General features: G+C 36.2%; 1 protein-coding gene across 1 annotated transcript; it reads right to left on the bottom strand.

The window, feature by feature from the left end:
• Positions 1-6,345: 6,345 nt before the first annotated feature.
• On the bottom strand, positions 6,346-12,897 carry LOC110149164 (NKG2-A/NKG2-B type II integral membrane protein-like). The gene is made up of 6 exons (XM_070464015.1): positions 12,691-12,897; positions 12,215-12,313; positions 11,673-11,726; positions 10,994-11,145; positions 8,268-8,368; positions 6,346-7,947 (listed from the first exon to the last, which is right to left on the bottom strand). The coding sequence occupies exons 1-6, from the start codon at positions 12,875-12,877 to the stop codon at positions 7,830-7,832; spliced, it is 711 nt and encodes a 236-aa protein (XP_070320116.1). The 5' UTR covers positions 12,878-12,897; the 3' UTR covers positions 6,346-7,829.
• Between the last annotated feature and the right edge of the window lie 317 nt (positions 12,898-13,214).

Below are 13,214 nucleotides of genomic sequence, written 5' to 3'. Positions count from 1 at the left end.
ATACCAGTTTATTGTTGTTGTTCAGTCATGAAGCCGTGTCTGACTCTTTGTGACCCTGTGGACTGCAGCAGGCGAAGCTGCCCTGTCCTTCACTATCGCCCTGAGTTTGCTCAAATTCACATCCATTGAGGGGCTTCCCTGGCTCAGATGGTAAAGAATCTGCCTGTGATGCAACAGACCCGGGTTCAATCCCTGGCTGAGGAAGATCCCCTGGAGAAAGAAATGGCAACCCGCTCCAGTTCTTGCCTGGAAAATTCCATGGAGAGAGGAGCCTGGTGGGCTACCATCCATGGGGTCACAGAGTCGGACGTGACTGAAGAGACTGAGCACACACACGACTACATGTCCATTGAGTCAGTGATGTCATCCAGCCATCTACTCCTCTGTGGGTCTCTTCTCCTCTTGCATTGAACCGTTCCCAGCATCAGGGTCTTTACAATGAGTCAGTGCTTTGCATCAGGTGGCCAAAGTATTGGAGTTTTGGTTTCAGCCTCAGTCCTTCACATGAATACTCAGGGCTCTTTAGTTCCTCTTCACTTTCTGCCATTAAAGTGGTATCATCTGCTATCTGAGGTTGTTGATATCTCTCCCTGCAATCTTAATTCCAGCTGTGAGTCATCCAGCCCAGCATTTCATATGATGTACTCTGCATAATAGTTAAATAAACAGGGTGACAATACACAGCTTTGATGTACTCCTTTCCCAATTTGGAACCAGTCCATTGTTCCATGTCCGGTTCTAACTGTTGCTTCTTGACCTGTATATAGGTTTCTCAGGAGGCAGGTAAGGTGGTTTGGTATTTCCATCTCTTTAAGAATATTCCACATTGGTTGTGATCCACACAATCAAAGGCTTTAGTGTAGTCAATGAGGCAGAAATAGATGTCTTTCTGGAATTCCTTTGTTTTCTTTATGATCCAGTGGATGTTGGCAATTTGATTGCCAACAGCATCATCCTTTAGGATTTGAAATAGGCAGCTGGAATTACACCACATCCACTAGCTTTGTTTTTAGTAAGGCTTCCTAAGGCCCACTTGACTTCACACTTTAGGATGTCTGGCTCTAGGTGAGTGACCACACCATTGTGGTTATCTGGGTCATTAAGAGCTTTTCTGTACAGGTATTCTGGGTATTCTTGCCACCTCTCCTTAATCTCTTCTGCTTCTGTTAGGTCCTTGCCATTTTTGTCCTCCCTTGTGCCTATCTTTGCATGAAATATTCCCTTGGTGTCTCCAATTTTCTTGAAGAGATCTCTAGTCTTTCCCATTCTATTGTTTTCCCCTATTTCATTGTATTGTTCACTTAAGAAGACTTTTTCTCTCCTTGCTAATCTCTGGAACTCTGCGTTCAGTTGGGTATATCTTTTCCTGCTCCTCTGACTTTCACTTCTCTTCTTTTCTCAGGTGTTTGTAAGCTGTTTGTAAGCTATTTGCAAGCTGTATTATGTCCAGATAGATTAATATTTGAAATTTCTATCACAATTGCTAGTGGCTACCTATATGGTGATGATCTTTATTATATTTTATAGTAATAAACTAAATAAACAATATTCTATTACCCACTTCATTGAATTATCACAAGTGAAGCATTCATTAGTGATGCCAAATAACATAAAATTCAGTAATATTCACTTTTAAAATTTGAAGTGAAAAGTGAAAGTCACTCAGTTGTGTCCAACTCTTTGCAAATCCATGAACTGTAGCCCTCCAGGCTCCTCTGTCCATGGAATTCTCCAGGCAAGAATTCTGGAGTGGGTAGCCATTCCCTTCTTCAGGGGATCTGCCCAACCCAGGGATCGAACCAAAGTCTCTTGTAATGCAGGTGGATTCTTTAGCAGCTGAACTATGAGGTAAGCCTTAAATATCATGTTATCATACACTTTGCTGGTTTCAATTAAATAATTTTGTACACATCATGTCCTTGATTACATAGCCAAATATGTTGACTCTTCTGGCATTTAACTTTAATAAAAATCTATGGTTAATCCACATACAGCCAAGATAAATACTCAAAATACTAAGAGTATTTTGAATTTACTGTTTCTTGCATAAATACGTGTTTGTGACTATATCTAAAATGGCAGTACCTAGTGACCTAAGAGAGATAGATAAATTGGATGTCCATACTAAGTGAAAATATCCTTTTAACATGATGGCTAGGTGGATTCGTTTTCAAAGAAGTTTTGTAAATGGAGGGAGATTGCCAAAATTACCAAATGACTCTGTGTAAAGGAAACAATTTAAGGTCTTATAAGGAAGAAACTCTAAGAATGTTTATATTTTAAAATATTTTGTTTAACACAGCTATGTATATAAAACAGTTATTTTAATAACTGTTAGCTTAGTGAGCCATGTTATTTTATAAAAAGCCATGAACAGGAAAGTACAGAAAAAGAACATAAACTGCTTTAGTTAATGTACTCTCACAGTATAAAGCAAGAACCACGTTACAAAAGATGGAGCCTGTTTAATAATTATATAGAGTATCTAAGCTATTAGCAATTAAAAAATGTATGTACTGAATAGTACAAGTTCAACACAGATTTGAAAATCATGCATAAGTAAATAATCATAAATGGAGATTTAAACAATTTATCACCACTGCTTATCAAGCAAGCAGATATAGTAGTAGGCAATAGAAATATCTAAACTAGACAATTAACCATATAAACTAGACAATTAACCAGTACATATATGAATACACACACATACACTAACATAGAATATTCTTATCTTTTAAGTTCATTTTCCAAAAATTTGCTATATACTCCTGAGTTCAGTTACATTACTAAAAGAGCTACAGAACTATGGTGTCACTGCACTAGCCCCCAGCCAATTTTTGGAGGTGGGCACTTGAAATGTGAATATTCAAATTTAATTTTTAATTAATTACAAGAAATAAACATTTCAGATTGACTTCATAGTCACATCAGCCATATGTAATATACATACAGAGAATTTCCAGACTCATGAAAATTCTCTAACTAGTTTGCCTAAAATAGAAGTTGATAACCAAAATTTTGAAAATCTTTATTGGGTTTTATCTTCAGTAATCTATTTCTAAATAACATATGAACCAAGGAAAAATCCAAAGTCAAATTTCATAATTTTATGTGAATTAAAAGGAAAATGTAACAGCAAGATTCTGTCTTGGAACATATTAACTGCCTTTAATGCATACATTAAAAACAAAATTAAAGAAAGAAGAAATCTGAGCACGCTTGACAAGAAACTTGAAATGAAAAAGCAATTTTGGTGAAATTAAGGTAATTGACATAAAGACAAAGGAAGAAAATAGCAAATACGAAATATCATAACTAAGAAAAAATTACAGTAGAGGGGAAAAAAAGGGTCAAAGTTATTTTTGTTTGAAAGATAATAAAATCAATAAACGACACTTGGAGAATAGAGAAAACATGAATCTTTTATATCTATATAAACATGACAATGCAATAGATGTTAGCAATTTGATTCTTTGTTGCTGATAAAATTGCCAACATCTATTGGATCATCGGAAAAGCAAGAAACTTCCAGAAAAACATCTTCTTCTGCTTTGTTGACTACACCAAAGCCTTTGACTGTGTAGATCACAACAAACTGTGGAAAATTCTTCAAGAGATAGGACTACCAGACCACCTGGCCTGCCTCCTGAGAAATCTGTATGCAGGTCAAGAAGCAACAGTTAGAACTGGACAAGGAACAACAGACTAGTTCCTAATTGGGAAAGGAGTACATCAAGGCTGTATATAGTCACCCTGCTTATTTTACTTATATGCAGAGTACATCATGAGAAATACCAGGCTGGATGAAGCACAAGCTGGAATCACGATTGCTGTGAGAAATATCAATAACCTCAGATACACAGACGACACCACCCTTATGACAGAAAGAGAAGACCTTAAGAGCCTCTTGATGAAAATGAAATAGGAGAGTGAAAAAGCTGGCTTAAAACCTAACATTCAAAAAGTGAAGATCATGGCATCCAGTCCCATCACTTCATGGCAAAAGATGGGGAAACAATGGAAACAGTGAGAGACTTTATTTTTTTGGACTCCAAAATCATTGCAGATTTGACTGCAGCCATGAAATTGAAAGATGCTTACTCCTTGGAAGGAAAGTTATGACCAACCTAGACAGCATATTAAAATCAGAGACATTACTTTGCCAATAAAGATCCGTCTAGTTAAAGCTTGGTTTTTCACTAGTCATGTATGGATGTGAGAGTTGGACCATATAGAAAGCTGAGCACTGAAGAATTGATGCTTTTGAACCATGGTGTTGGAGAAGACTCTTGAGAGTCCCTTGGACTGGGAGGAGATCAAACCAGTCCATCCTGGGGAAAATCAGTCCTGAATATTCATTGGAAGGACTGATGCTGCAGCTGAAACTCCAATACTTTGGCCACCTGATGGGAGGAACTGACTCATTGGAAAAGACAGTGATGCTGGGAAAGATTGAAGGCGGGAGAAGGGGACAACAGAGGATGAGATGGTTGGATAGTGTCACCGACTCAATGGACATGAGTTTGAGTAAACTCTGGGAGTTGGTGATGGACAGGGAAGCCTGGCATGCTGTGGTCCATGGGGTTGCAAAGAGTTGGACATGACTGAGTGACTGAACTGAAGTGAAACGTGACAAAACCATTATGGTTTTTACAGATGTTAAACAGACAGTGAAGCTGTATTACAAAGCCATTTTACTATCTATATGAAATAGAATGTCTAGAAAATGCAAATTACCAAATGTAGTACAACAACTATAAACCTGTATAACCTTAACGTGTGTTAAATACATTAAGTTCACTGTGTAAACCTTCCTGCAAAAACTTCTAGGAGCTCTAACGGTAACAGTAGTGAGTGATAACACTTAAAACTATGCCAGGTCTTCCACCAGAAAACAGAGACTTCCATAGAGCCTTGATAACAAAGCATGTCAAGTTACACAATATTAATGGATTCAGTCCAAACTCTTTGTGATAATGGATGAAGAAAACCATCTTAATCTAAATATGATATATGCAGTGATATTTCAAAGGAGGAAAATACAGAATGATTTTTGTTGTTTTATTTCAGGAATGGATAATTGGTCAACATTGAAGGAAAGAGATATTTCAAAAAGATTTAAAATTTTCTCATTCTATTGAAAGGAAAATAGTAAAATGGTAACATGACTGATTGCATATAAAACCTACAGGAAAATTATGAATAATATGGAATTGCTTTCATGTTAGAAAGGTATATGAAAAAACCCCCAAAACACCTCCTATTTGAGCATGAAATATTGAAATATTTTCCCCCAGTATAGGAAGGATACTTATAAGACCTTTATCTGTTCAACACTGGAAATAAAAGCCAGCTGGGTAAAAATAAGTCAAAATCAAGAAAAACAGAAAAAAAGAAAAGAATAACAAGAAAAAGTTATTGCACCTGGAGGGAAGAAGTAAAACATGATTATTCAGAGATGCACTATTTATATAAAAAATCCAGAGGAATATATATTTGAAATGATAAAATTAATACATACAATCAGAGAAGTCATTGGGCATAATTCTATTTGCAGCAGCAACAACTGCTACAAATTTAAAAACAAAATTGCTATTTAGAAAAGCATGGCTATGAAATGTCCGTATTTGTGTGAAATTTCAATATTGGAAACTATAAATTTCGCTGGTGGTCCAGTGGTTTGGATTACCTGCTTCCCAGTGCAGGGATTGGGCATTCGATCCCTGTTCACTGAACCAAGATACCACATGCTGAACAGGGTCACACAAATAAACAAATAATAAAAATTGATCAATAAAATAGGGAGAATTTAAAGAAAACCTAATTGATTGGAAGGATAAAACATGATATTGACTGGAAGAGTCAATATTGTAAGACGATTATTTCAGAAATTATCTTAAAGATTAAATGCAGTCCCAAAGCAGTTATTTTTTAAAAACTTTATTGAGGTGTAATTTACAGAGCATAACATTTATCCATTTAAAATATATAAATTCATGATTTTAACATTATTCACAGTTTACAGCCATCACTACTATCAAAATCTAGAAAGCATTCATCACTAATCAATTTGCAGTCTTTTCCTTTTCCCATCTCTTCACAACACTTAGTAATCACTAATCTACTTTTGGTCTCTCTACTCCTGTTTTTGATATTACATGGAAATGGGCTCACACAATATGCAATCTTTTAGAAGTTTGAATGCCATAAACATACTCTTGAGCAAGAAAAGTGAGACACAAAAGTAATGATACCTATATTTTTGAATGTGTGTATGATATTTCAATGGGGTTTCCCAGGTGGCCCTCGTGGTAAAGAAACTGCCTGCCAATGCAGGAAGCTGGAGATGAGGGTTTGATCCCTGGGTCAGGAAGATCCTCCAGGGAATATGAAATGCTAGCCCACTCCAGTAGTCTTTTTAAAAATTAATTAATTAATTTTAATTGGAGGATAATTACTGTAAAATATTGTGGTATTTTTCTCATACATCAACATGAATCAGCCATGGGTGCACGTGTGTTACCCCATCCAAGAACCACCCCTCCCACCTTCCTTCCGGCCCCATCCCTCTGGGTTGTCCCAGAGCACCAGCTCTGAGTGTCCTGCTTCATGTATCCATCTCGCACTGTTCATCTATTTTGTATATGGTAATATACATGTTTCAATGCTATTCTCTCAAATCATCCCACCCTCGCCTTCTCCCACATAGTCCAAAAGTCTGTTCTTTATATCTGTGTCTCTTTTGTTGCCTTGCATATAGGATCACTTGTTACCTTCTTTCTAAAGTCCATATATATGCATTAACATAGTGTATTGATGGTTCTCTTTCTGATTTAGTTCCCTCTGTATAATAGGCTGCAGTTTCATCCACCTCATTAGAACTGATTCAAATGCTGGGAAAACCGGTCAACCATATGTTAAAGAATGAAACTAGAACACTTTCTAACACCATAAACAAAGATAAACTCAAAACGGATTTAAGATCTAAATTTAACACCAGAAACTATGAAAACTCTTAGAGGAAAACAGAGGCATAACACCCTCTGACATAAATCACAGCAAGACCCACCTTGCAGAGTAGTGGAAATAAAAACAAAAATACAAATAGGACCTAGTTTAACTTAAAAGATTTTGCACAATGAAGGAAACTATAAGCGAGGTGGAAAGGCAGCCTTCAGAATGGAAGATAGTAACAGCAAATGAAACGACTGACAAAGAATTAAGCTCCAAAGTATACAAGCAGTTCATGCAGCTCAATACTAGTAAAATGAACAACCCAATCAAAAAGTGGGTCAAGGAACTAAACAGACATTTCTCCAAAGAAGGTATACAGAGGGCTAATAAAACACAGGAAAACATATGTAGTTTTCTCATATCACAGCATCACTCATTATTTGAGAAATGCAAATTAAAAATACAATGAGGTATCGTCTCTGCCAGTCAGAATGGCCACCATAAAAAGGTCGACAAACAGCAATAGCTGGAGAGGATGTGGAGTAAAGGAAACCCTCTTACACTATTGGTGGAAATGCAAACTGGTACAGCCACTATGGAGAACAGGGTGGAAATTCCTTAAAAATCTGGGAATAGAACCACTCCATTATTCTTGACTTGAGAATTCCTTGGACAGAGAAGCCTGACAGCCTATAGTCCATGGGTCTCAAAGAGTCAGACACAACTGAACGAATGAGCACACACTATTATATTTCAACTGTTTTTGAAAAACATTCATTATCAGAAAAAATAATTCATTTTAAAACTTATGCAATCAGAATATTATTTCCATTTTATAAAAGATCAAGTTATCGAACAGCATCCATACTTGTATTTTAATTCTCAAGCTTAGGCTTGCAAATATATGCATTTGGATCCTGACAGTCTTCTGCTCTTATGCCCCACAAAGATTGTACAGCACAGTTATGTTCACCAGGTAAATAGTCTCTTATCCTGTTATGGAAAAATGCATAATTCTGTTATAGTCTATGAAGACAACTCATGAAACAATAGCATTTTCTATGTAACTGTAATACAAGATATTTTGAAAATGGGTAATGAAGTCTTTAATAAAATTTCAATAAGAGCTTGTTACTAGGAAATTGGGCTACCGAGTAGCCTATTTTTCAGCATTGGTATCAACATTTTATTAACTTTTGATATCTTCCTTCAGGTTTCTATAATTCAACTAAAACAAATTATTCGTATTATTTTTAAAATATTATTCTTTTGTATTTTTCCTCCTCTAGATAGCATTATTTTTACAAACTTACTGTAGTTTACAAGTTGAACCATTGAGCCACATCCACGGATGACTGCGGCCTTCACGAGAGACTGGAATCCACGATGTAATTGATAGGGACATCAGAAATTTCTAGCCCAAAATAAAGAATTTTCACTTAAATAGTCATTATGAAATGTTTTTGTTAATTTTTAAAATGCAATTCAAAGGATGTGTTCTTTCATAGGATCTTTCATTCTTTGAACAAATTGAGCATGTTAGATTCTAATCTAACACTAAACCATAAGAGTTGAAAGTTCAAAGTTGTAATAGTGCCATAAATATTAACCAATTTCTGTACTTTTGATTCAAAATTAACTCAACTTATATACTTATCAGTTTCACTGTGTTCTAATGTTAATGAGGAAAATTCCTTATTTTTCCGACAGCCATTTAATAAAGGGAATATATACAAAGACACGAATTAGTTATTAAGATCCCACAAAAGAATACACCTTGCATAACAACTTGGGGATACAGCTGTGAACTACATCTAACATTAAGCATAGGGGATAAGAAAGTAGAGAAATTGAATATGTGCAATGAGGAAAATTTTGATTCATATAATTTTATTTTTCCTCATGTCAAAACTAACATGGCAATGCTTAAATAAGTTTTTAGATTCCATGACACTCATTTTTCTGGATATTGTGACATGGATTTCTCTACTATTATATGTTTCTTAGAATTTCAGTTTTGGAGGGAAATTAAGGAAATGAAATTGAGAAAATAAGTGAGTGAGAGTCAAAGATTTGGTTATCTGAGCCTGACACCATTCTTTGACTAGATAAACCCCAAAGCCATCTGTTTCAGTATTGGTGGAATCCAGTGGACCAGACAGGGGTCAGAGACTCATTTCTCTTTGCTCCTCCCTGCTAAGTTCAACTGTAAACATGGGAACTAATGAAAGACACACAAACGGAGAACTCTGAAAGGTGGAAAGAGAAGGGTGATGTGGCTTGAGATTTCCCAGCAGCCCCACTCCTCTGTAATCTCTAATCACTTCTCCGTGATGAGAGAACAAGGTGGGAGGTGAGGGAACTATTATTAGGGGCATCTTATATCTCCCCACCAACCAGGTGAAAGTGACCTGGGCCTCTTACTTCCCAAACACCTGATGCCTAACCTGGCTGTTGAGGGTGGCACAGGTAAGCCTTTCCTCCTGTGTGTTGAGAGAATCGTGTAGGCAACATCAGATAAGCCTTACAAGGTGGTCCATCAGGACACTTAATAACAAGGAGCAGTCAGAGAAATTGCCTCTGTTTCCTCCACTGAGAGACACTAGGGTTGGGGGATAGGGTGGACGTGGGACCAGCAGAGGGGATGTCTTGACTAAAATTACTGAAGCTAGGAAGCCTCTTTATCCCTGAGGGTGTAAGACTCCATCTCCACACAGAGGCATTGGAAAGAACGGATCTTAAATGTTGAATTCACACAGTGAGCTGTGGAAATTTACAAACATCACGTAAATGCAAAAATGTGGAGGAACTGCAAAGTATCGTATGGCAGTGATGAGACAGGGACAACCTGTATGATTCCATGTCCTGGAGTAGGAAATGGCAACCCACTTCAGTATTCTTGCCTGGAAAATTCTGAGGACAGAGGAGCCTGACAGGCTGAAGTTAATGAGGTTGCAAAGAGTCAGACAAGATTGAACGACTAAGCACAAACATGTGATTCCATGTATATGATTCAAAAGCAAACAAAGAGATTCTATAATATCAAAAGTCAGGACAGTGAGTAAATAAGGAGGTGGAGAAGTGATAAGATATTACAGAGGGGTGGGGTTACTGGGAAGTTGAAACTTCTATTCCATGATCTGATGTGCAATTACATGGTAATTGCAGCCATGAAATTAAAAGATGCTTACTCCTTGGAAGGAAAGTTATGACCAACCTAGATAGCATATTAAAAAGCAGAGACATTACTTTGCCAACAAAGGTCTGTCTAGTCAAGGCTATGGTTTTTCCTGTGGTCATGTATGGATGTGAGAGTTGGACTATGAAGAAAGCTGAGTGCCAAAAAATTGACGCTTTTGAACTGTGGTGTTGGAGAAGACTCTTGAGAGTCCCTTGGACTACAAGGAGATCCAACCAGTCCATCCTAAAGGAAATCAGTCCTGGGTGTTCATTAGAAGGGCTGATGCTGAAGCTGAAACTCCAATACTTTGGCCACCTCATGCAAAGAGTTGACTCATTGGAAAAGACCCTGATGCTGAGAGGGATTGGGGGCAGGAGGAGAAGGGGACGACAGAGGATGAGATGGCTGGATGGCATCACCGCCTCTATGGACATGAGCTGAGTAAACTCCGGGAGTTTGTGATGGACAGGGAGGCCTGGCCTGCTGCGATTCATGGGGTCGCAAAGAGTCAGACACGACTACGACTGAACTGAACTGAACTGATAGGCAAAATCATATGTTTACTTTCCTTGATGTATGGTAAAATTAGATAGCACACCTGTAGTTTAGAATTTAATAGCATTTGTAGAAGCATGGTTTTCTATGAAAAGCAAGAACCAGAAATTACCACACATGCATTAATGGTATAAAAATGTAAAGAAAGTATCATAAAGTTATATTCCATTGTTTAATGGAATACTAGCAGAGCTTAAAATAAACAAGCTACAAATATATACGAAAGCACAAGTGAATCCTAACAAATATAATGTTGACTGAATCAAGCCTTTCTCAAAGTGTTGGAAACATTTGATATCTTACCATTTTCTCTTCATTATCTATATAAAGCAGAGTAGAGTTCTTAGTAGCACAGGATCTCACACTCTTATTCCATGATTTTTTTTCCAAACTAGTATAATAGCAATTGTTGGAATATGTAAGCCAATCTCTTGGACAATGACCACGATGATATTCTGAAGAAAGATTATGGATTACTATTAAAAAACAATTTGAATTTGAAAAATAAAAATTAACTTACATATATGCATAGATATAAACATATGCATGTATATACATATATAAATAAAATAACATATCTATGCATCCTCAAGGCTAGTACGTATAAAAAAATCTCATTCATACATTCATAGAGAGGGCCTGTCTCTAATATATGTCCCCATATAAAGCAAACACATAGAAATATCTACTCTTTACATGTCCTGAAAATCAAGAAATGAAACTTCTCTTTTAGAATAGCAGAATTATTTGTCTCTTATCATATTATAGCAGGAGGAAATTATAGCCAATTGCCAACAAAGAATATGGTGATCATATTATTGCATAGTGAGAAGCACTCTCCTGTAATCATTTATTTATGAATGTTTATTGCCTGATTTTATAAATTATGCTCTATCCCCAAATCTATTCTTATTTTCACTAGCCTAAGATAGAGACAAAAATGAACTGTATTCATATCAGAACTTTGAAAATCATTATGTACCTTTCTGGAGCCTTGTTATGAGACAGGAGTAATTCTGTTCCTGTATTAGAGTAGCTACAAAATTAATCATTAAAAAGTTAATATTGCTTTAAAAAATCATAATGATTTTAGTTTATGAGCTTGAAATTCAGTTTATTGTTTAGAATTAGAGTAATCTGAAATAAAACTGATTTACCAAGAAAAATTAATTAGGTAATGAAGACTTGATGGAAAAAATATTTCAAAAACCTAATGGAACAAACTTCACCACATCTTACAGTATTGCTTTAACCAATCTCAAGAATTAATTTTTATTTCTCAGTAAGATCTTTAAATCTCCTAAAGCATGCTTTCAAGTAATGAAATCAGAATATACATATACATGCTCTCTGTAATTATCCTGTGTTGTATATTTTCTGACAAATTCAGAATAACATACTGCATTTATTCTAAATGTATGTATTTTAACGATAGGCACATTCTATAATATTATGAAATGTTTAGCGGCACTGACCATCAGTAAAATGATAAGTTCCCTTACAGTTTTTCAAAAATGTACTTACAGGGAGTAACAATGATCACTGTCAACAGAATGGACATCAAGACGAGGCAGATGATTCCCAGGATCCCAGCAATGAACTTCTCTGGAGGTGATGGTGAACCTGCAGGGAGAGAAAAGGAAACTGAGAAAGGAGTGATGGGTACAGTTGCTTAGAGTTTACATACACGAGAACCCACACGAACAGAGTTATGGATATAAACTTGGACCCCAACCCATTTTGACCACTGTAGTCTTTCTCTCAGAATATACCATTGCATTTTCAGCAAATATAAGACTACATGAGATCAAAGACTTCAAATTATAGTAATGCCAGAATAAAAGTAGTCCTCTGATTTCACATCAGAATCCCATACTCAGCTTTAAGTTCTGTTCCTCAAAGTGAAAAATATGTGAGCTTATCCCCTACTTTTTCTCCACACTCTGCACCCCAACGGCACATCCTAGGACAGTTCCATTGTGTGTCTAGTAAGTGTTTACCTTTGGAGTGGTAATTCTTGCCATTCCCATGAAGATTCTGAGAAGCATTTTGAAGATTTAATTCTATATATGTTAATTCCTGCTCAGCCATTGAAATGGAACTTTTAGAAAACTTAGGTTTTATTTCCTGCCTCGTTGAGTTCTTGACTCCCTTCAGTTCTGCATAGGTTGCTCCTTGGTTATTCATTTCTTCAGCTGAGTGAGATCAAAGACTGTGCTTTAAGTGAACTGAGGTTGAGTGGTGTTTCTGAGATAAGAACCCTAGTACAATGACATGGGCGGGGCAAAGAGCTTAGTGCTCACTTTGCAGCTGAACAACCTTAAAGCCTGGTTCTAAATTCCTTAGAACTTTAAATAAGTTTTTCAAGATAGAATGCTTTTTTGAAAAAGATATTCTATATTTGACACATATATTATTGATTGAAACAATGAAAAGCAATAAATTAGGGAGGAATAAAGAAGTTCATGAAAAATAATATCCTTATTAAGTCAGATTCCACGGAAATATTTTAAAACCATTATAG

This window comes from Odocoileus virginianus, unplaced genomic scaffold, assembly GCF_023699985.2.
Source record: "Odocoileus virginianus isolate 20LAN1187 ecotype Illinois unplaced genomic scaffold, Ovbor_1.2 Unplaced_Contig_11, whole genome shotgun sequence".
NCBI classification, from domain to species: Eukaryota; Metazoa; Chordata; class Mammalia; order Artiodactyla; family Cervidae; genus Odocoileus; species Odocoileus virginianus.
The sequence above is the reverse complement of the archived record's forward strand: the minus strand, read 5'-3'. Positions and strand labels throughout refer to the sequence as shown.

Excerpts from the sequence above, each read along its gene's own strand:
- LOC110149164 (XM_070464015.1), bottom strand. The coding sequence starts at position 12,877 with ATGAATAACCAAGGAGCAACCTATGCAGAACTGAAGGGAGTCAAGAAC. Across the intron at positions 12,314-12,690 it reads CAAGAATTACCACTCCAAAG|GTTCACCATCACCTCCAGAG; the intron begins GTAAACACTTAC and ends CTCTCCCTGCAG. Across the intron at positions 11,146-11,672 it reads CATAACAAGGCTCCAGAAAG|AATATCATCGTGGTCATTGT; the intron begins GTACATAATGAT and ends ATCTTTCTTCAG.